Source organism: Helicoverpa armigera, chromosome 23 (genome assembly GCF_030705265.1).
Source record: "Helicoverpa armigera isolate CAAS_96S chromosome 23, ASM3070526v1, whole genome shotgun sequence".
NCBI classification, from domain to species: domain Eukaryota; kingdom Metazoa; phylum Arthropoda; class Insecta; order Lepidoptera; family Noctuidae; genus Helicoverpa; species Helicoverpa armigera.
The window spans coordinates 9,700,263-9,725,088 of NC_087142.1; the positions used below are offsets into that span (position 1 = coordinate 9,700,263).

Consider the following 24,826-nt stretch of genomic DNA (forward strand, 5'->3'; position numbering starts at 1 on the left):
GGTATATAGAAACTATTATCTAACAATTATGATCTAATAATTAATTTCCCTTTCAACCGTCCAAATATATCCCCTCTCAAAATAGCCAGCACATATCGCAGCTATCTCCGTGCATCGGCTCATTAATACCGGGCGCTATGCGCGTGCGCCCACGCCGTGACATCGCTTGCGTAACGCACGGGTCAGGAGTCGGAGTTACTGACCCTGACATGGTAGGTATATAGATAGATATTATTGTACACCAAGAAAATTAGCACAGGAACTCACAAGACACAAAGAAAGTGTGAAATCAAAATATTTTTTGGTCTGGCAATATAAAAACAATATTTTCATGTAAGTAAAAGAAGTTGCTGTCTGCCTGATTTTTTGTCACTACTTTAATAAACTACCCCGCACATAAATAAAAAGTCTAATATGGTTACCCAGATGCATAAGCTAAATTACTTCCAAGTTTCATAAAAATTAATCCAGTAGATTTAGCATAAAAAGTAGTAAATATACAAACGTACTAGTACAACACTACAATTCAGATTTTTAAGTTTTCTTTTTGAACCAGACAACTTTTTTTATAGCAGCAACACAATTTTCTCAAACTGCGCCTCTAACTACAATAATCATTTCGTGTGTCTGTATGTAATTTCTCTTACTCACAAGATTTCTCAAAATATCTCCATAATAATGTTTAATCAGCTAATAAGCAATAAACATGGTTTATCTTCGGTTCTCGAGTGAATCAATGTAATCAATATGTTTGTTATTACAAAAATTACGCGGTGAGAGTTGTCGCATGGCCCATGGGTGCGTATGCGCACGTAAATTTTATTGTGTGTTTGATGAGTTTTAAGAACATTAGTTGGGTTTTTATAGTGAATGAAGTTTTGAATATTTTAATTGAATATTTTTGTGAAGTAAGTAACTCTTTGACAGTTGTAATATTTTATCCCTTTTGAACGTTAACGTAAAAAAACTTTTAGTACTTATAATGATTTGAATGCTACTTATAATGTCATTAATCTTCATTTCTCACCCAATAAATCTAGGACAACTTTACAACCTACTTAAAATTTAATTCCCATATTATGCGCTAACGCCACTTCAAATTCAGATCGACCAATAAGTCGATACATAACAGTCGTTTGTAAGTAAAGCCACGTTCACAATACACGATACGAAAATGCCTCGTACATGTACATTACGTGCGGCCTTTAACAAAACACTCACGATTTTGGAGAAAGTGCACGCAGTGGGTAGCGGTAATACCACCAGTATGAGTGTGCACTAGGCTTAGGACAGACCTTTTTTGAATTAAAGGATTTGAACGTTTAAAGGAGGGCGGTTGTACTAAATTTCGAAGAAATTTAAATTTTCAATTGTTTTAAATTTTCGAAGGATTTGAATATTTGAATTTAGAGTCGATATTTGAAGAAGATTTGCTAGTGTTGTGTCGCTGTTGTCTATTGGTAAGAGATTTTTATTCATTTGAGTAGTTAGTTATGGTTTGGGCCACGTAATTTTCCATACTTTATAGCTACTGACGCAATGTTTTACATAAACATATTACAGCCACAATGAGACACGGTTACGCTAGATTTTACAGGCTTTTCCGTCACAAATATTCATAAGTAGTAAACAATGGTACCAACTTTACTAGAACATAAAATATGAGTAGACAAACTAACAAGGCTATATATAAATCTGTCAATATGTCGTCTATAACAATACGACTGGTCTAACAAGATATAAAGTATCATAAGAACTAGTCTACGGACTTGAACAATGAGGTTTTCTGTCGCGTAGGAATTCAATTGTTTTGTACAAGTAATTATAAACTTGTTTGTTTTGTGCTGAAAGAGAGCTGGCTGGTTAGAATGCTGTTTGCTATTTTAGAAGAAAAATTTTGATGATGCATTTTCTAATCACACAGTTTTCCAAAATAATGAATTTAAAAAATACTTTAGTCATCTCAAAACTGCCAAAGATGAGGTATTTTGTTAGTGACATTTTTAGTTGTTACAGAAGTCAAAGTTTTTTGCTATTTTTTTAGGTTTGAATACTGTTATAGCGAATAATAATAATTTACGAGACATTTCTAGTGCGTTATGTTTATTAAGTATCATTTTATGGTAATTAAAAACGGAATGCGGAAGAAAAACTAGGGAGAGGCCTATGACCAGTAGAATGCGAAAACCTGATTAAGATAAACTGATTGAAGTCAGATGTCGATTTAATTGAATAATTGCATTCATTAAGATAGTCAAGGCGCTGCGTTGATTGACAACAGAAAACTCAACAAGTACGCACGCAATCTCTAATTATTACATCATTACGAAAAAATATAGTTGACAGCATCAATATTTTTCTTAAATACCTACACCAATAATTCGAACTAAATTCGTTCATAAAACAATTTAACGTTATCATAAACCATCAACGTAAAGCCACTCAGTCAAAATGAACAAAACGTTACAAATTATGATGTGAAAACACGCAAGATTAGCCACGTATCAATTAAAGTGCGCTTGTTTCCACAGCTAAAATAATGCATTAATTATCACAACACGTTACTTTCCCCTCTCTCGGTAGCTTGGAAAACCGCGAAAGTCACTTCTCAACGCAGTTTACGCTCAACCATCGCACCCGATACATGAAACAAAACGATCCACTGAAAATCGATTTAATAATTCGATTGATTATTTAAAAATAGAACGAGCGAGTGACAAACGACAGTGTCGAACAGTGAACTAAGTCTGGTTCTAAATTTAAACACGCATACCGAACGGAAATATAGAACGCCCAACGGATTGCATGTTCTAAATTTAAAACCCCCAATGCAGCTGCCAGTGTGAACTTTGTCACGGGATTCCGCTTTCTTTTTAAAAGTAAGTTAAAAGTTCCGCGTATGATTTAAATCGATATTATCGAACGTGATCTAGGGGCGTGATCGAAGCGATATCGATTGTTTTGTAATTGCCATTGATAGTGAAAGTGTCGTGTTTGACGGCCGTCGTCAGATTGTTGGTAAATATTTTCTAACATTTTATGGACTTTCACTGTTCTTAGTACTGCGGTATCCAAACAGTTGTTTCAAAGAAATTGTTTTGTTACGCAATGGTAGCGTGCACTGCCGGCGTTTGTCTGTGGCCTAAGACCGCAAATGGGATGATGAGCAGTGACTAACAACCGATCTAATATCGATAATATTCCACCAAAAACATAACTATTCTTTACAATCGGTTAAAAAATTAATTAAAATGACTTATTCTGGAGACAGGCAAATGATTAGGTACCTAGGTTGATATATAGGCTTAAATCACGCATCAATCTGCAAGTTAAATGGGCCGTGGAAGACATAACATGTTTTATGAGACGCGCCAACCATATCACTGCCTTTTGTGGATGGATTTGTTTATGAAATCATTAGACTTAATCTTGTTGTATGCAGCCTCGAAATTTCTAAATTAGTAATCCATGGTATAGTAAAGAAAATGTATTTAAGGCGAGGAATTGGTCAACAATAATTCCATAACCGGCACGCGCATCTAAGGCGCCAAAAGGGGTCGGAGCGTCTGAGCGGGGCGAGGATAACAATACGCGCGCTAGCTTATAACTAAAAGTCGTAAGCGACAAAATGGTTTTGTAATTTTAATATTTAGAAATGATAATTTAATAAAAATTCCTACGACAATTTTAAAGAGTATGTATATACTCAACTACTAAAAAAGTTAAGAGGCTTAAATCGGTCCCGTTTGCCCATAATATGTGAATCTCTTTTTAAAAAGAGGTATGTTTGATATATTTTTCTCTGTTATAAAAGTTACCTAATCATGTTTCTACAACTAACAAAATAAGGCTTATATCATGAACTTTCAGGTAACCAAGTTGTATTTTGATCCGTTTTGTATTTACTGAGAAAAATTGACATCCTTGGCGCCAAAAATTCCAATTCGTCCTCTTAAGTTGATGCTCACTTGTATAATCGTATTCTATAGTTATTAATATACTGATAGATTGAGTAACACTGAAGCATATATCAATATGCGAGTCCTTAAGAAGACTGATTAGCACCTATAAGGTTGTAAAATACACATATTTTTCAACGCAATACGTTATCTAGGAAAAAAAATACATGTGTAACTCCCACACAATAATCAATTACAGAAGAGGTCAACAAGTAAACAATTAATCACCAAACTGACAGTAATAAATATTTATTAGCAACATAAAATAAATAAATAAGAACATCGTAAAGTTTTATCGAGTCGACCCTCTTACTACTCGCGTGATAAGAATGTTTAGTTACTATACCTACGTATTTGTTTTACTGTTTTATGTAATACAAGTAAAGGACGATTTACATAATATACTAAGCTTTGGATGCCAATTTTGAGCTGACTCATTTTGAGTCGAGTCATGATATATCTACTATTTTGAACAATGTGAACTTGAAAACATTTAGAAAGAATACTTACAGTTTACTCCTTTGCGAATTAACGTAATGATGTTTACAATGAAATAGCTTCCGCTAGCGGCTTGGCCCTCGTCACGTAGAAATTACTTCGCACACTCAAGCAAAAAACTATAGCTTTTCTCGATATAGTCAAAAATTTCAAGTTTCAATATTAATCCATCAATTTTTTTATCGATTCAAAAGCTCTAGAGATTACCGCTCTCAAAGCAATAAACTCATTAGCTCTTTAATATTAAATCTAATAGACAAGACACATTGCGAATTTTTCTAACTCCTCCACAGTATGTACCACACCTAAGCCTATTATTACGCTATCCTCCACTCGGGGTAAGCAGTTACGTCACTGCACTTAAAATGCAATAACTTGTATTCATCCGCTGTAGGAAGTTGCGGTTGTAGCATAAACTAAACATGGCGGAGATTTGGACTACCTATTGTTGCCTGTTTGATATTCCACACATACGCGAATTGTGACTTTAACAACGTGGTAACATGCTGTAATTCGTGGTGGTGTTATGCCACCTTATTATAAATTGTGGTCTTAAAAAGCACTTTTTTTAGTACTGAGCTTAGACCGTTAACTTTGTTCTGGACGATGGTTTAAGCGTAGTCCTAAATTTGGCCCTTTTCTAAGAACATGTTTCATAATGAAGTGGAAAGAGCGTACAATTACATATATGCAAGAAATACACATAGTGGTATAATAACTTGTACTGTAAGAAAACTATTGTAAACAAGTATTTTTAGAAAAGAGTGTATATGGAATTTGTCGCCAGTTGTTCTCCTTGAGACCCATTGCCTGGAACTGCGCAACTAGCTTAACGTAGGCATAAAAAATCTATTAATAGACGTAATAAAATACTCAATAACACGTTGGACACTTTAAAAGATATCACCACACAATATCGCGTATCAAAAATATTATTGACAGCTAGTCAGCATAGACATTTCTAAGACTTTCCCATTTGTTAAATAAAGGTAGCTTCGTGATGACTCTTAAATGCATGTACCATGTTTTGCCACTCAACAGAAAGTTAAAGAAATATAAAAACATGCATTTTTTATGCTTTGACAAATGGTGGTCAGTTTTCTAGGTGCGGTGATACAATACAGACACTTTTCATTGGATCTTTGACCTAACACGTTATATTGGACGTGATTTGAAAATCGTGCAATTTGTATGACATCATTTTTGAGAAATCATTCGGTTTGTGTAGGTATTAAATTGTCTGATTGGAATACTAGTGTTACCTCAGTCGTTACTTTACTTTCTTTCAATGTGAATTCATACTTAGCACAAAAATAGATTTTGATGATGATTGATGTCGCGAAAAAACCACATTGCTTACTTGAATTAAAGTTAACCTTACGTATTATATTTATACATACAGGTGTATTAAAAAATTGTTCTGCAGGTCTGACAAGCCAACTTAGAAACGCAGTAGAAACTTCATTAAAAAAATCTCAAGATTCTTAAAGAAATTCTTCCTCATACGGAAAATAATAATATAGATTACAGCTCATAAAAACTAGGCCAGTTCCTGTCATTAGTTTACGTAAGTACACATAGAAAGTAATGTGCAATAATTGAAGGAAGCTCGTGTCATTTATAACGCCGCCATGACAGTTTCGCGTTCTTACGCGACATGTAAGAAAATACTGTAATCGATATTATTATATCGATATTGATTGACATCTTGCGATGTTAATAGTTACATAAAGGTGTTAAATGAAGATTTTGTAACTGAACATCTTTAACTCGATCCATCTGAAATAAATAATCAGAAATTGCAAACTGTCGACTTTACGATACCCTTCACTATTGCAATCGATTCATGCAAATTACGATGCATTTAAATGAAAATTAAAAACAACTAATTACTTTCATAAAATACCAATTTAACGCTATTTATCATTATTTTTGTTTTACCGTTATCAAATTCAGAATTTTACTAATTAACTACGGTCCAGACGTTACGAATCGAGATAAAAAATTACAAGAAAACCCGTTGTCTTGATCTTATGATAATATCGAAATAATTATGTCCGAATTTCGTGTCTACATGCTTGTTAACTCTGTGGCGTACCGTAAAATTGTTGAGTAATAATTACGAGGTTTTACATAATTGTTCCGAGTGCAACTACGTAGGTATATAAGAAGACTAGAGATGGTCCAGTTATGAATTTCAGCCAGTGGTGATATCATCATAGTTCTTTTTCCTAAGTTTAGTCAGGAACGCTTTCCAGTCGAAAAGTATGGTTCTGAGTTACATTGTCTTACGTAGTATGATTGCCTATTTGACCCTCCAACACAGTTAAGAACCTGGACCTGGACCCAATTAGCTATCAAAATGTCTAGCAAATAAAAGTTGGTATACAAAAATTAATTAACATATTAAAGTAAATATGGACAAACAAACAACCTAAAATAAATTTTGCAGCATTAAACTGCCCATTCACTGCACCTATTGCAAAATCTTCACAAGTACAGCTTTGCCTCCATATCTCCCCATTCAGAGACTAAGTTCACTAATACCAAACTAAGATTACATACTACCAAAAATAGAATGTCTAAGCAAATATCATGAGCAATCATTAAGAAATAGCTTTGCAAAACTATTAACATTCTTCAAAGTAACCTTTAGTTAGAAATATAATCATCTAGTCAATGATGCTAGACTCCATTAAAATACCTTCGTTTCCTCATGATTCAGATCCTGTTTTATCCTCCTATCGGAAATGTCTGACATATTTTTCTAACTCCCTAATATTATTCGTCAGACTTGCGTGATTATTTTTATCAGGACGCGTGGTAATGATGCATTGTAATAACCGGTTAGACTGATTGTCGACCATTTAAAATGTGTTGTTAAAGGTTCAAACATATTGTTCTTATCTGACTTCCAAAGAGTTAAAGTTAGTGACTTCATAAGGGCAGAGGGTAACGTACGAATTTAGGTAACCAATTTTGAAAATACCCCGTTATATTTTGTATGTCATAGGCAACAAGAAGTATTTTCCCGGAACGCGTGTAAAACCGCGAGAAACATGTGGTTATCAATACATTTGCCATCTCTGTCCATAAACGCATAAGCAGCTATTTTCAAAAATATTTCCTTACTTTCTTCACCATTACTTGTCTTCCTACATTCGTACACACGTATGTAGGTATAATTTTGAATAATATAAAGTACTTTAGAAGTGAGATGAGTGAATTACGTAAAACACGGTACTTTCGATTTCTTTCCGTACGAATAGAATCTCAACGTTAAAATGTTAGTATTAGCATCAGGTGTTCTTAGCCGGCCATTTCTCTTAGTTGTCATGTAAAACTTGTGTCGCAGCATCTTCTGACTAAACACACATTTCTCTTATTCAAATTGTTTGTAATAATCTGCGCAGTATTGCTTAGTAAAATGTTACATGTATCTACTGTATGATATTTTGTGCTAATCGCTGTTAGGCAACTGCTATTCAAATTGAAAGATCAACTAGATAATCTGAGCTTAGGTTACATAATATTAGTGACCGTTTTCTTCATACGAAACTGTTTAAATCAAATTAATTCGCGAATAATCCCGTCTGAACCTTACTTGAATTAGACACTCAAAATTCCTCAGGAGGATATCTCTCAATTCCAAAAACATTAACTAAAAGAGGATCCTAAGTGGAATATACCCCCTTCAAAGTTCAGATTGTTAATGTAAGAGCCAAGCTTTGTCTTCGCATTTTCAGTTTGAGCATTATTTGCTCGTATAGTTCATTTTATTTAAGTCAAATATCCAATAATAATACTTTTAATTGTTGCTTAAATTAATATTATTTTTTTTATTTCCAGACAACAGACAGCGCAGACTTCCTGGCGACACGGCCGCACACGGCAGCCGTCATCCCGGGCAAGCCAGCTGGCAACCCGCTGCAGTTCGTGCGCGTGGGGCCGGCTGACCTGGGCAGCAGGGCTCGGGAGCAGCTGCGGAGAGCAGAGCTCGCCAAGCGGACTGACCCTGCCCGCATTGAGAGGCAGGAGGATTGGCAGTCGGTGAGTGGATCTTATATTGACAGTATCAATATTCTAAAAAGACGGGAGTGGAATTTTCTATCATTACAACAGTATTACCAAGGGGTATTATTTATTGGGTTGCCCAGGTAACAGGTAAGGGGGTCAGTTAGGCAGGTGCTCCATGTAAAACACTGTTACTCAGCAGCATCTGGTGAGACTAGAAGCCTCCCCCAACAGAGTTGAGAAAAGGATAGGCAGATGATGAGTAAGACAAAATAATAAAATTTATAATTTTCTTTAAGTAAGAAACCAATTTATATCATTAACTCCCACCGGACCTATTTTGGCACTGTTCGATTATATCTTTATAAATGAATGAGTCTAAGTAGACATGCAACAAGTGACCTTGATGCCTAAAAATACAATATCCGTATCTACGGAATGCATGACTACAAGTTTGAAAAACATTGCAGATATGCACGCTCAGGATGACTTTGAGTTTAACCGAACCAAAATATTAGTTTAGTATTACGTGATTGCAACTTCTTCATCACCTTAAGACCCTAGGAAACCTACACTAGGGTCTACCTCTGTCCTTTAGGAAATTCCAAGTTTCTAACATCCAATACTAACTGCACCATTTACCTACAAAGGAAAATCACCATGACTAAGATGATGACAAATCCATTATATTCGAAGCATGGGAACGTATTGGGTATGCATGCATGCATGCCAGCATATCTCAGTAACATCGAATGACCATAAAAATTCTCCACAGTTTTATTTCTGCCGACAGTTTTAGTGAATCAATAAGGAAGCGAGATTTTCGTGCCAATCTTAGGGCTGTCCAAACGTGTAGGAACCAATTATTGTAAGAAATAAAAATTGAATTTGGCACTTATGGTGACCTTTCAGAACCAAACTACCCTTACTGATTAACATGGTGCTTTGAAATTTAAAAAATGGCAACCTTCTGTCGAGCTCAACAAAATATATCAAACAATACTCTCAAATAAAACACAGATATTGTGATAGGCCACTTCATCTTCTCCACAAACGTTAGGAAGTAGGGCAAGACCATTGGTAATCCTCATTTGCATAAATGCTGATTCATGGTCCAAATTATTCCAAACATCAAATTCATTCAATACACCCGTAATCATTATATTATCAGAAGATACCAGTTTAATTCACTTATCTCGGTCTACATACATTAGTCTTGAAAGCTCAACATTTTCCTAGCACAAATACTCAGAAAACTCATCGTTCAACCATTTTGTTTACCAGTAGTATGTAATTATAACTACTGGGTTAAGTATCACTTGCTTACGGCCTGGCTGTGCTTGAGTCGTCGCGGTCATTTGCTACAAGTTTACTTACTGTTTGTGTTGGTCACTGTGGTTATTGATTTACGTAATTCACTTGTTTTGTGTGTAGGTAGGTTATTGATGTAAGACATGTGGACTATAAACTACGATGTCCTCTCATTGATCCTTCTCTGTTAAATTTAATTACACATATCTCTAGCACTTCAATTTTGCCTATGGGCACCATATAAAAACTTTAGCCTTAGTCAGCTTTCCACAATAAATGGGCTATCTATCACTAAAATATTTTTTCAAATCTTGTGATTAGCGGGTTCAACTTTTAAAAACTTTACAATAGAAATAAAAATCCTTTTTGGACAGCCCTACGGATTCATGGATGCAGTTAAAATAATTCAGTGTTCCCTTTGAGTGAAGTTTTTCACTTTTTTCCTAATGCCGGTTAATTGGTCGGCTTCCGATGAAGTTGGAAAGCGCCCAATCCAGGTTAATCGCCATACTTACAGTTTTTACTTCAACTCCAAGTTTTCTGCAAATATTATTCCCTTGTAGGTAGTATGTTGAGCGTGTCTCCTTGTTGACTGAGCTAGGAAAATAAGATTCTGCATTAGACCTACGATAGGTATCATTATTAATACATATGTTCATTTCTCAATCTATGTACGAAAACTATCCAGTCCTAATATTACAAGGTTAAATAGTTTGCTCAAACGAACTATACTCAGGAACAGACTGGTCCAATTTGAAATATTCTTTCAGTGTTCGGTAGCCTTTTCAGCCTTCTTCCATCCCACTCCTCCGGTAAAACCGTGCCTCATAAAAATATAATTTGTATCAGTAGAAATAGCCGGGTTTAGGTATTGACATTTCAAAATCTGAATAGCAAGCTTTTTCCGCCATATTGTCAGATCCAGAATCAAGCGCCCGCGCAGTTTCAAAAACCTATTTAGTTCGACATGTAGCGATTTCAAAATCCTTAGTTAATAGCTCTGTGGGTATTGATTTATGTCTCGTAAATCCTCTAAAGTACCGTGTTTTTGTTTGTTGTGTATTTTGACATTAATGCTTCAAATATTTTACACGTTTTCCGTTAGTTTAAAAGTTACTACAGTATTGGGGAACTAAGTTCTGTCTTGATTGAATGTACGGTTTATCCAAGTATCTGGTGATGTAGCATCAAAATGAGGGTTGTATAAAATTTTAAATAGCCATTTTCGTTCCAAAGATCAACATCACCTTCCGGTTATTTTAAAAGGTTTCGTTCACTTCCTGAGTCGACAGGGTATTAAATACAAGGTATTTAATATTTTATCCGGTTCAGTTAGTAATATCCTGCCTTCGATTTCAATGTATCTCAATACCAAACATACCATTCAAATTAGTAACTCAGAGCTACAATGATTCTTTAATAATCACACTTTGGTTAATCCCCTAACCATTATGACGCCACAACGCCTGGGGATTTCTGTAATTATTATTTCCTTTTTAATAACGGGATAGCCGAATGCTGAAACGCCACTCTTTAAGGACTGCTCAAAAATCATTCTATTTCTGTCACACCTCAAAATAATTCATCATCATCTGCAAAATAATTGTAGTCAAATATTTCTTAAGTTTCACGTATTAAACCATACTTACTTGTTTACAAGTCCACCTGTACTTTATATTTAGGTACCTACTTATAGTTATTTTTGTCCCACGTATCTCGAAAACTGCTCGGCCGTATTTTGGTACATTTTATGACCTACAGATATGGCTAGGTTGTAAAATGTTCTGATGCATTCGCTGGTGGGAGTACCTAAAGTGAATGTACATTATGTAGGTTCATACATTAATTGTATACACCCATGCTTGTTGTAATAATTACTGTCCTACTACTTAACGCCCTCTTACGTTACGACGATAATTATCTAACATACAATGTGTAACGTCTGTGGTTAGATTATTTTAAATGAAGCCCCAAATTTTTCGGCTGAAAAAATATAAATTGCATTGTTCAAAAACAAATTCAATAAACTAGTTTTCAAAGTCAATTAGTAAAGTACTTTATATCAGACTCAACGCGAGAACAAAACACACATCACTTTTTATACCCCATGTTGAGCGGACTCAATATTTCATTCATAAGTACAGAATCTCTTTTTCCAAATCAGTGCGCAAACAAACAACTCTTGCTACAAAAAATATCCATCTCACCTGGCCGGCATAGTTTATTTTTTCCTCCATTACCATTCAGCAGACAATTATTAAGTTGACAGATTGTTTCGACATGTGAGGCATGTCATAATTGGCGGGAATGTCGCCGCCATCTTGCCGACAGCTATGGAGGGTGGAGGTTATTCGATCTATGGAGGGTGGAGGTTGGGAGTTAGGGAGAATCCTGAAGAGTAATTTAAAAATGTCCAGCTGTTAGCAAAGTGGAAGTAAAAATATGCACCAAAATAAATAGTTGAAATGACTTTTCTTTTATATTAAGATACTGTCTCCTTATCTCTTCCCTCAATCGTCGCAACAAAACAATAACAGGGCTCGCTGGCTCCGGTGGGAGGAAGTTGTGCGCATACGCATGCAAGGCGACGACTTCCGCCGGACTAACGAGCCGCCCTTTGTCGGATGTGCAAGGGATTCTTATTTTAAACCTTTTTGTTTGTTTGTTGGTAATTGATGCTGCTTTTTTGCTTCGTTGTTTTTAAGAAATCTGCTCTTGGATGCAGTGGAAAAAAGAAACATACAATAACTGTCCCACATGTTAATAAACACGTAGTAAAATTAATACAAGGTTGCTGATACTTTCTTATATCCTGGTGTATGTTTAATCCGTGTTTATTAATTAGAGGGTGTAGATTAATTTTGCAATTTTATTGGTCTATTCAATAAAAAAACTTGGGTAAATATTTGCAATTAAGTACTTCTTTTTATCCCAACATTCAACATTTTAATTGACCATCAGATATTTTCTAAACCATCCTTAACAGCGAGATAAAAATAAACCACCGCTTAACATACCAAATACCGATAGAACTCATCTTCTGAACATTCCCTAGAATACCAAACTACAACTTAACATTTTCTTACATTTTATCTTTTTTCACTTTGACCATTATTTGCGGTCATTACATAGATTAGCCGAGATTAGCCGTCGTTAGGTAAGACGACTGTTGCGCAACTGGTGAGCGATTTAAAAATATCTGTATTTCCTAGCGGCTACTCAATAATAGGTCTATTAAGTTCTGAGAGGCTGGTTGATTGGTTTAAGTTATAAGCTGAAGGAGTTGCTAGATTGATGTCATACGTTATTATTAGCTGTCGTTACAGTTAGACAGTATAGTATAATACATAGGTATATAAATAATACCCGTGGTTTTTTCACCAGAGGCCTGTATCGTGAACACGAATTAAAGATACCTTACAGTCTTTATCCATAAATGGTCTATCTAACGTTCAAATATTTTTCAAATTGGAAGGAGAAAATATGCTCCACCGACCCCAAATAAAATTGGGATAAGAGCAGAAGGATAAGAAAATATACTCGTACATTTTCAAATAATTATCATCATTACAATCTCCGCTACCGCCTATAACTCAAGTCACACAAAACAGCAGCGTTTAACTTGTAGCAAGCGAAATTGTATAAAAAAAAACCGATTCTACCGTCGCACGCGATGTTTGACATGCCAGCCAGAACGATACACTCTCTCGATGTATCGAGAACTGTAACGATTATCGATAACTCGACTGCTAAAATAAATAGACAAGTATGCTATGAAGTTTGATGAGGTCAGACTGAAAGTCTACTTCCTTGTTTTAACACTAAAACCGACTTTGGTTTCGGTGGTTGTTTACAGAGGCCTATTTAGAAATTAGAATATAGAAGTAGATCTAGCGTTTGTAGACCTATTTGAAATTCCTGCAGTGTTGTTAATAATAACTTATTTCAATGAAGAGAGGATATATCTTAGGTTTTTTAACTGGTTATAACTGCTTTAAACATTTGTCAATGATGGCTGACGTTGGTGCTTGCGATTTGATGCTGATTGTACCATAGATTAAAACAACACCTTTTAAAGTCAAAAAAGTTTTTTCGTTTTGTCTCCTAGTATTTAAGTATATTTATTTACTGTCAAGAAATTAGCAACGCCACATCTTCAACACCTGATCACTCCACATAAGACAAAGCGAGAAGGTACAATCTCGATTGTAATTAAGAACAGACTATCGAAGTTTTCTCCCGCGCCCATAAATGAAGAGAGCGTGACCGCCACACGTAATATGTATAGTAATTGCAGAGAAAACTATTTCTATATAGATTTACGGGTATACAATATATTATTTGCATTGGAATTTATGTTGTATTGCGATCAAATGTGAAGAGAATGTACACAAACTCGTCTTGATGCGAGTCTTGTGTGCTATGCCGTAAAATATAATAATTTTCGATATTCTATCGATATTAACACTGTAAAATAAACAACTAACATTTTTTTTTTCAAATAAATAACGAAAAGATACTAAAAAGAAAAGATCATGAAGAGTTGCCAAAAAGAGAGAGAAAAAAGAAGAGAAACCAATCATATTTCAGTTCATAACTGTGACGCTAGGGCTTGTTAGGTGATTAAAAACTGCTGTTTATAGAGCAAAAAGTCGTGGTGGCCTAGTGGGTAAAGGACCAACCTCAAGTATGAGGGCGCGGGGTCGATCCCAGGTCAGGCAAGTACCAATGCAACTTTTCTAAGTTTGTATGTACTTTCTAAGTATATCTTAGACACCATTGACTGTGTTTCGGATGGCACGTTAAACTGTAGGTCCCGGCTGTCAGTGAACATCCTTGGCAGTCGTTACGGGTAGTCAGAAGCCAGAAAGTCGGACACCAGTCTAACCAAGGGGTATCGGGTTGCCCGGGTTACTGGGTTGAGGAGGTCAGATAGGCAGTCGCTTCTTGTAAAGCACTGGTACTCAGCTGAATCCGGTTAGACTGGAAGCCGACCCCAACGTGATTGGGAAAAGGCTCGGAGGATGATGTTTATAGAGCAAAAAGAGAATGCAGTGTAAACAGTGGAAATCTTTCTCTACGTCTACAGAATTAATACCACGGAAATACATGATTCATAATCCAATCAATCGATCAATAACTGGAATATTTATCCCAAGGTCTAAAGTAAACCTACATCCGCAAAGTTACATAGCAAGCAATTAATCTAGAATATCTAGATCCATCATTAATTTATCTAGACTAGCATCCCTACTAATATTATAAATGCGAAAGTAACTCTGTCTGTCACGTCATGTCACGTCTAAACCACTGAACTGATTTTAATAAAATTTGGTACAGAGCTAGAGTTGCAACACCTTGAGAAAGAACATAGGATAGTTTTTATCCCGGACTTTTGAAGAATTCTCTTGTAAACGCGATATAACCGAACTTTACGCTAGTAAAGCCGCGGGCGGAAGCTAGTTTATTTATATAAATAAGTAGTCGTCATTCGTCTCCGTCCCTAACCTAGGTTCACCTCTAGTTCAGGGGTGAGATACATCAGTAAACAAGATGATGTGGTCAGTTGAATCATAACTAGTGGACCAATAAGTTAAGTGTTGAGTTATTTATCTTGATTCTGGATTTTGAGAGTCAAAATGGAGGAAAGGATCCAAAAGTTAAAAGACAGGCTTTTGAATGTGAGTTTTTAGTTTATGACGATAACATTTATCAGAGGGGTTTCATAAATTCTGCTCTGAAAAGTCTGAAAAAATTTATATTTTAGCCTGATTATACAACTTCGTAGATTGACGATAGATTATATCCAGCGTGTATACTATACTAGTTACCATATCAACTCATTACTTTCCAAATTCTAAGCAGGAGTTTTCCCTGGAGACCTAATTTGCTTTTGTGACCATATATGACATAGTCAACATCAGTTACTGTTCAATTTACTGTACATAAATTTATCATATGCCTAATCAACCAATGTCTTGTTCCAGAACCTGGACAACTGGAAGTCGTCCCGACGGAAGAGGGTGGAACACATCATCGAGCGCTGCGTGGAGGTGCGTCGCATGGAGCACGAGCCGAGCCAGCCCCGAGCCAAGTCCAAGACCTTCAACGAGATGCTGGAGGAACGGTCAGTACATAGGTACTAACCAACACTTACTCTTTACACTTTATATTTTGACCATTGATCTCTCTCCAGTTGTGTCGGGTTGCCGACCCATCGGGCTATGGGTTAAGGCAATAGGGAATGCACCTGTGTCTGCACAAATGCGTGTGCAGCATAATATGTCGCGCGTTTGTAGATTTTTTTTTGTGGTAATACAGACGCAATAGTGACGCGGTGTGTACAAAATTGCACTCTAGGATAAATCGTGGTGCAAAACAGATTGGTGAGATCAGATAATAGTCAGATAAATCAAATCTCTAATCCGATGAAACTTAAACAGAATCGGTTTACCCGACTCCGAGTAATTGGTGAACAAACGTAGGTACATTGATTATGAGGGACATGAAGATATCATAGATCAAAAACCCCTTATATTTGCAGTAAGTTTCCAAAATAAGAAATTATCCATTAAATGAGACAAGAAATCCCTTCATTAGAAGGTGGAGACACTTACGCATTGTCCTTTCTCCACACTTAACACTGCAGTTAACTTATTTATAGTCCTCTTCTCGTAGTAAACAAAGGCGTAGAACCCATTAGCATTACTTGACACACTCGGGTTCAACTACCAGTTAAATATGTATATATGTACAAATGTATATGTATGTACGTCTGTGTGTCTTAGCGCGAAACGAAAGAGAAACATAATGTATGGATAGATTCTTGTCTCGTGTTGGCTGTGACTGGGGGATTGATTTAGTGGTGTTAAAATAAATAATTAGGTACAAAAACATATTATTTTAGTTAGATTTTTTAAAAACCATCCATGGTAACATATAAAACATCGAAAACCATAAGCAATACCAACACATATTTTCTTGACCCTAATTGACACATCATGTAAATCAATGTTTTTTTCTAATATGGTGCAACATACCCGTGTTTCAATCAGCCCCATTTGCTCTTTATTCTTTCATTAACCTTTACATCCATGATTTATTTGATCGTTTTAATGGCTTCGCGATCATCCTTCAACCTAATAGTTCCCACAGATGATCCTATAATCTCATTACGCCACAGATAAATAAAATTATAGACATTAATAATCCAATTATTAGCCAATATATTGCTTTACTATTACTACTGCCCTTGCCTAAGTTTGAAATAATGTTATTAACGAACTCTCTATTACTTTTTATGCAATAGTGAGACAAACGTGATTATACAGCAATTAGTTATACATTGTTATTATTATACAATTTTACTTAATTAGTTATTTGTTTAAAGAAATAGTTCGCCTTTTTACTTGAGAATTTAATTTTACTTATTGACTGCTAAAGTCTGTCATCGGTTTGATATCGTAATAAATACGTTTCACAAAATAAAACTGTTATTTCAAGGAAAATCAATCATTAGGGTTCGGTAGCCAAAATGGCAAAAACGGAACCCTTATAGTTTCGTCATGTCCGTCTGTCCGTCTGTCCGTCTGTCCGTCTGTCACAGCCGATTTACTCGGAAACTATAAGTACTACAGTGATGAAATTTGATGGGAATATGTGTTGTATGAACCGCTACAAAAATATGACACTAAATAGTAAAAAAAAGAATTGGGGGTGGGGCCCCCCATACATATAACTGAGGGATGAAATTTTTTTTTTCGATGTACATACCCGTGTGGGGTATCAATGGAAAGGTCTTTTAAAATGATATAAAGTTTTCTAAAAAACATTTTTCTTAAAGTGAACGGTTTTTGAGATATCAGCTCTCAAAGTCGTAAAAAGTATGTCCCCCCCCCTCTATTTTTATAACTACGGGGTATAAAATTCTAAAAAAATAGAGGTGATGCATGCTAATTAACTCTTTCAACGATTTTTGGTTTGATCAAAGTATCTCTTATAGTTTTTGAGATAGGTTGATTTAACTGTAATTTACGGAACCCTTCGTGCACGAGTCCGACTCGCACTTGGCCGGTTTTTTTTTTTTGTATGAAACATGACAATTTCAAGCACGTATTAGTGTCGTTAAAATACTAGTACAAAAAACTTGATATTTGGTAATACTACATGAATTACATAATGTAGTTCTTACGGCCACATAATAAGTTTGAAATTACAGTAACACAATTTTTGACATTCGATTTTCTTTTATTTTCATTTCATTTTCGACCTTATTGCACGAAATTTAAGGTTGGTTTTCTAAAGTTTGGTTGAACATATGTGGAGGTTTCTTACATACTAGTGTTGCGGTGGAATAGTAAAGTTATCGATTCGCAATGCTTGTAATGTAATATCGATGTCATTGACTCGATATACGGTGTCGTATTGCTCGGGTTTATTTTAAATCGAGTAGTTACTGACTTTGATTTCGATATACCTAGTTACTTACCGAGTAGATTGTTAGTGTTTTTACTTCATATTTTATGTGCTAAAAGACGAAAGAAGAAGTGACAAAATATGCAGATCATTTTTTAAATGTTTGATAGGTATTGAATACTTGAGGTTAAGTTATCATAAATACTTTTTATCAGAAGCTAAACGTGAAAACACATTTGTCTAGCTTGTTTTTATTTGTCTAAGACTGAAAATAGAAAGTGTAACCAATCAATCTGCCACAATTAAACTGTTAATTTGTCGAATTAACTTACGTTAAAATGCTAAGTTTACAAAGCTCACTCTAAATCCGTTATAACGAAGAATTTTTTTTGAGAAGTCGGTACATAGATATGTACTATGGTACTAACAAATGGAACTTCTACCAAGTATCTTTTTCATTGTAAAGTTAAGACAGACTGATGTTTGCTGATGATCATTACACAAATAGAGGTCAGTTCAAATCGATTGTTTCGCCAGTTATATAAAATCGATTGCGAGCGGTCACGGGTTACAAGAATCGAGTTAACTTAACTATGAGAATATATGCTTTAACGTCTTTTACTGTTTTGTGAAGTAACATGGGAACTAGTTTCGTAATAAATCGATTAAAAAATAAGAAGTTCAACCCGTAATCTGATAAGTATATTATAGAGAAAACTCTTCTATTACTGTCTTAAGGAGCAAGATTACTTCATCAGTAATTTGAAACTAATGAACAAATCTAATCTTAATTTCCCCCAAAGGAAATCGACTTTCGTGTGACGAAGGCGGGTGTGTATTACACGCCCGTTTCGGTTGGCGGGCAGGGCGCGACTGATCATGTTTCGAGTGCACGCGAGTACATGCGCGAGCGCAGCAAGGCGTGGCGCTATGCGTTTACATTTTAGGCTAGATTTTGTTATTACGTAAGTTGGAGTAAATAATTGTACAAAAACTGTTATACAAATTGGCAGAGATATTACGGTATAGTCAGATAATGAATTTATTTATTAAGAGACTAAGTGCATTGCTATTTTGCTGCATTCATTCTATAGACGGACATAATTAGTTCTTGTACTGAAGTTAATAATACCAATATTATAGGTTGTGTATAAATATCATTTAGTTAACAACCACTTAGCAATTATGAAGACATTACACAGCAATTTTGACGCAACACAAATATTCTGTCTTGTCATTTATCGGTCAACGGAGCATAAATATCTTTTAATCAAACTCATCGGTATGACGGTCGAGTTGTAATTACAGTTCAAACAAACCAATTAATTAATATTACATAATGGTTGTAATAGTAAAATCGATTATTGTTCGATGATCGACTTTCGTTGTAATTACGATGCTTTGGATGAACCGGATTTCCGCTACGCTTGAGGCTTGGTTGCAATTTAGTGGAAGCAAAGGCTGTTATACTGCATGGTGCAGGTTCGATTCGAGAATGACAACGTGACAAATATTTAGCTTTAAAACTGTTTACCCTTCTCACTGTCAACAATCTACATCTATTCCTTTTCATTTGTAGAAAACATTAATTGGCCTGAAAGTCTGACAACCAGTCTTACTTAGGAGTGACGGGTAGCCCAGGTAAAAGGTTGAGGAGGGTAGATAGGCAGTCACTCTTTGTAAAACACTGGTACTCATCTTCATTCGCTAGGACTGGAAGCCGACATAGTTGGTAAAAGGCTACACATATCTGTACCTTTAGATCTGATGAACTGTAGAAATTCTTATTTACTACCAATATTTTTCTATTTACTAGAGAATTCACATAATGTAGCTTCGTGTTTGAATGACGTTAATTACGTACGATGGTATTCGATAAGCTTGCGTAAGTTAAATAATATCCAAAAATAATAGCCCACATTGTTTGTTATCGCTACAGCCAATACAATGCGTTTAGTTGTTATTTAGTTAAACAGGCACAAGTAACGCTTTGTTGAGTATTTATTGAATAACTTGTATATAAACAGAGGTTGTTCCCCGAAATTGTGGGTACAGTTGCCATAGTCATTCTCTCTTTGTTATATTGCGTATTTTTTTACTTTTGGATTCAATTTTCACGTTTCATATACAATTTAATCCATACCGATAAAATAAATCTGAACTTACGATTAATTCTCCATTGAAAGCATATCATCATCCATACTTATACATCATGTCTTCTTCTTCCATACTTTTCTGTCTGCCGTCATCTCACAAGTAACATTCTTTCTAAACATATCGACTTTCACACAATTCATCCATCTTTCCTTTGGCTGTCCTCTTCCACATTGACAGCAAACATTACACATAAATAGTGTACTGTGCAAGACTTCTTTTTAACCGACTTCCAAAAAAGAGAAGATTCTCAACTTAGGGTATGAGGTAGTATGAGGTATCAATTCTCAATGTATATGACCTATGCATATGCATACATGCACGTAGCTACATACTAAACACGAGTGTATTGTTAGCATGGAGCACATAATTGGCGATATTTTTGAAAAACAGAGGATGTTTGCTCATTATTCAGAGAACAGCTACATTGTACTGCATTTAGTTTGGCACTGTTGGGAAATAACTGCATGCTTGTGCTGAATTAAACTATTGAGTAAATTAATCTTCTCCATAGGTACTGGGTACTGGAGTATTACATTAGATTAGATGGAAGAAAATTCCTTTGCCTTAAATCACCCTGAAAGTTAGAATTAGGTAGTACAATTCTCTACAAATACTCTGTCTCTGGGCTAGTAGTTATACAATAGTCAAGAGGGTTCCACCCTCAACCCCCGACCTGGTAACATATGGGAACAACTCGGCAGCCTACCCTTCCAATTAAAAAAAATAATCATCATAAACTACGAAATTATCTGTGATGTAATGGAGAAATTCCACCTTCTTCAGAGGCTCCAAATTATTTGACTAAAACTTTATTAAGCTTAAGGATAACACAATAAAAATAAATACATAAGTATATTCAATTAATTAGTAGGTAATATTCAGTGTTCGTGGCCTACTTATCATGAGGTTATAGCAACCATTCGGAGAAGCCATTTGTAATTATACGTAACAGTAGTGTTTGTATGTAGTGTGACCAATCGGTGATTGTGACGAAAGGACTATACCGATACTTATGTGTTTTGTAATGGAGAGCTATAGATATGCACTACTCACCAGAAATAAATAAGAAATACGCTAGCTTCTGAACGTCGTTTCACCCAGTTTCCGAGGGAACTTCTTCGCGTACCTATCTTGAAAAAAATATGCCTATGTTACTCGGGGATGGTCTAGCTTCCCGGTCCACAAAGAATTTTTTTAGTCGGTTCAGTAGTTTTAGAGCCTTTAAGGGTGCAAACAAACGAAAAAAAAACTGTTTCCTCTGTGAATATGCGAGTAAGTTTTACTGTAAGTAAATGTGAATGCTCGCGAATCGTGGTGACCTTGATGACCTTTACCTCTTATTTTTATACAAAAACTATGCACTATACTGTAGCTACCTTTCAGCTCACATTTGCAGAATTCGATCGTTCAATTACATAAATGTAGGCTCATTTTAATCAGCTTGTATCTAATTAATAAATTCTTCGTAAAGATAAAAGATGACCTAACTGCAGTCAACATTAACGTTAGATTAAACAAGCCGGTGACATCATAACTTAACTCTGATGTTATCAAACATGAACAGGCAAATACCAATTTAACTGAATTGCCTTGATTTTTATTACGTCATCCAGACATTCTTGGTATACACTAAAAGTATATCTGTCTGTATGTTAAGCTATTACTTTAAAACACATGAACTGATTCAGATGAAATTAGACGCAGAGATAGGTAGTACACAAGAGACGGGCTAGTTTTATTCAGGTGATGAGCGTAGTTACCCCTTGATGTGGTAGGTTGAAACCGCAGTCGAAAGATATCATTATTTTTTATTTCGTTTCTCACAAGTATACAATTAGGTATTTACATCTACATGATCAAATTCTATCGTATTGATTACTTAGATATTCATAAACTGTCCAACACCCCTCAAACACCTCTGGAACATCATCCAAAATAAAACTACAGTTAACATCTTCATGCCGTCAGTTAAAATGACGTGTGTTAGTTTAAACCTCGGTTCAAACACGTAATGACAAAGAGACCGCAACTACACGTAACACGATCTTAACTGGGCCTTTTTATTGTCACCCTAACCGCATCCTTTCCGCTTTTAGAGATTTACGTTTAATGTGGGATAATTTTGTGAAAAAAAAAGAAAAAAGAAAAAAAAAGTTGACCAAAAAATTGTTTTAAAAATATTCACAAAAAAAAATTACGAACTTTCAAATTGAGAACCTCCTCCTTTTTGGGAACTCGGTTAAAAAGAATAATAATATTAAATTCACAGACCACATGTTATAATAGAGTTTTTGGTTGTCATAAGGACAATCCGTCTCAGTCGGCTGGTCACCCTAATTGTAACCACAATCGGGTCGTAGAACCCAGTGAGTATCAGTTACATGTATTTATGTCACATTTTAATGTGATCAAGAGGTGAGAAAGTTATTTATTTACGTTTAATGAGTTGTTATTGAAAAGTTTAATTATTGAGTAATACGTTCTGTCTTATTTTTATCGAACACTCCTGCCATTAACACAAGAATGTCTTCTTTAATATATATTATCTTAAGTACCAAAATACTTGAGTGATAATATGTAGGTACTACATTGAATAAGTGCCTAGCTAAACGCTTATAATGTAAAATCTCATCATCATCACCAACATTTTCTTTCAAAGACGACATTACTTCAAGTATTGCGCTAAAATCGAGAATATTCCATCATTATCTATCTAGATCTACCTATCGGTAATATCTAAGTTTTTCACAAACACGACACTTCAAGTAAAAATTGTGAAATGCAACTGTCGTGCGCCTGATGACACGGTTAGCGCTATCAAATTCCTTCCATCACTTGCATGACCAATATAATCAGATCTATGCCCCAACACTTCTTACACAACGCGAGAGATCATGACAAACTGGCTATCATAAGTCAGATTGACAGGTACGACAAACGATTACCATCTCTAAACTGTTGTAATAGAGTCACTTTTGAAACGATCATCAAAATAATTGGTTTAACGAAATTAGAATTGCAACAGTTTGCGATATTTCTCCAAAGATTATGTGTTATTCGTAATGAACGTTTATTTAACTGCCAGTCTGAGTTTACGTCAATTTTCATGCTTGTCTTACTATGAAATGTTATTATTGATCTACATTCAAAACGTTCGCTTAAATAATAATGAGGGAAGGTAATTACTTGCCAATCTAATTTTAATGTTTTCATAATACTGAATTTTGGATTCTACTATTAAATCAAGCTCATTATTTACTGCAAGACAGCTGTCTGTTTATGTAAAATTATGTTATTTATGTAAAATGGATTTAGTTTCTAATATACTGCATATTAAAATCCTCGAGGACATTGTACCAATTTGAACTTACTTAGCTATTAATGACAACTTCAAATGTAACCTTTGTCGATAGTACCTTCTTTTGATAGATCACAGCACCCAGGTTATTCTTCCAATCTATCTGCAAATACACTAAAATAAACCATTTCCATTCCCATAATTACAGCTTTACACAATCCCACGGAAACGCTGAACTCTAACAAGTATACAGCTAATTGTTTAGTAGAAAGTTGTACGATGCACGACCACGATGGACGGGCTAAGCACTGCCTGACTGACGGCCACTGGGGCTTTACATTTAAATGGACCTCTATTAGGTTGGGATTGATCGAGAAACCTTTTTTATTGGAAAGGCTATCGATGGAAATTGTCGATAAAAATTTCGCTGTACATCACGCTTAGGATTTTCCACCACAGTCTTTATAATTTGCAGTAAAACCATAAGTATTTTCGAAACTATTACTGAAGAGTTATACCGGAAAAGGAGAATGTCAACAATCCAATTCAAATATCACCTTCACTAATCCATTCATCTAATTAGCCAATCAAAACAAGTGCATCGAATTTCACTTAACATTCTTGCAAAAAAATATTTGTGTAAGCGATATCTTACCCTCTGAGAGGACTTTCTAAACAAACACTATTATTACGGTTTGCTCGGGGGTAGGCACTGTAATTGTGATGCCTGATAGCCGTACCCGCCACTTTCTCGCCCGATACCCTGTTGCCATGGTTACGGGGACTCTAGTTGAGGCAGGTCATTGTTTACTTCGCCAGAATTTATGGGGACCCTGCAGGTGTGTCTAAGAAGAGATAATTTTGTGAACTTAGATTTTCTTGCTATGCTTTATGATGATGTAAGGTGCTAAGAAAATCTTAAACAATGCAGACATTGTTTTCGATATCTCAGCTATTGAGGAAGAAGAAAAATAAACTAAAAAATAGACGGTATCACATCTCAATTATAAGCCACAGATTCCTAAAGCTACAAACATGTAACAAAACAAACCATGCGATGTTACCATAAGTTATCCATTTCTCCGACATCCCACGTTCCGAGGCAAAACACGGGAATGTTCAGGACATTACACAGCCAGTTCTTACGTGCTATCCCCCCATAAACCATGGCATT

At 35.3% G+C, this 24,826-nt stretch overlaps 1 protein-coding gene across 6 annotated transcripts in view; it reads left to right on the plus strand.

Moving 5' to 3' along the window:
- The window catches only part of Smash (smallish), a 189,001-nt gene that overhangs the window by 129,900 nt on the left and 34,275 nt on the right, over nt 1–24,826 (plus strand). For 4 of the 6 annotated variants that reach the window (XM_064040792.1, XM_064040795.1, XM_064040796.1 and 1 more), the window contains 2 exons: nt 8,307–8,507; nt 15,770–15,921. In XM_064040792.1, coding sequence (XP_063896862.1) covers nt 8,307–8,507; nt 15,770–15,921 — 353 coding nt within the window. Of the gene's footprint in view, nt 1–8,306; nt 8,508–15,397; nt 15,464–15,769; nt 15,922–24,826 lie in introns of those variants that run through there. The other 2 variants (XM_064040794.1, XM_064040797.1) reach the window with 2 other exon arrangements.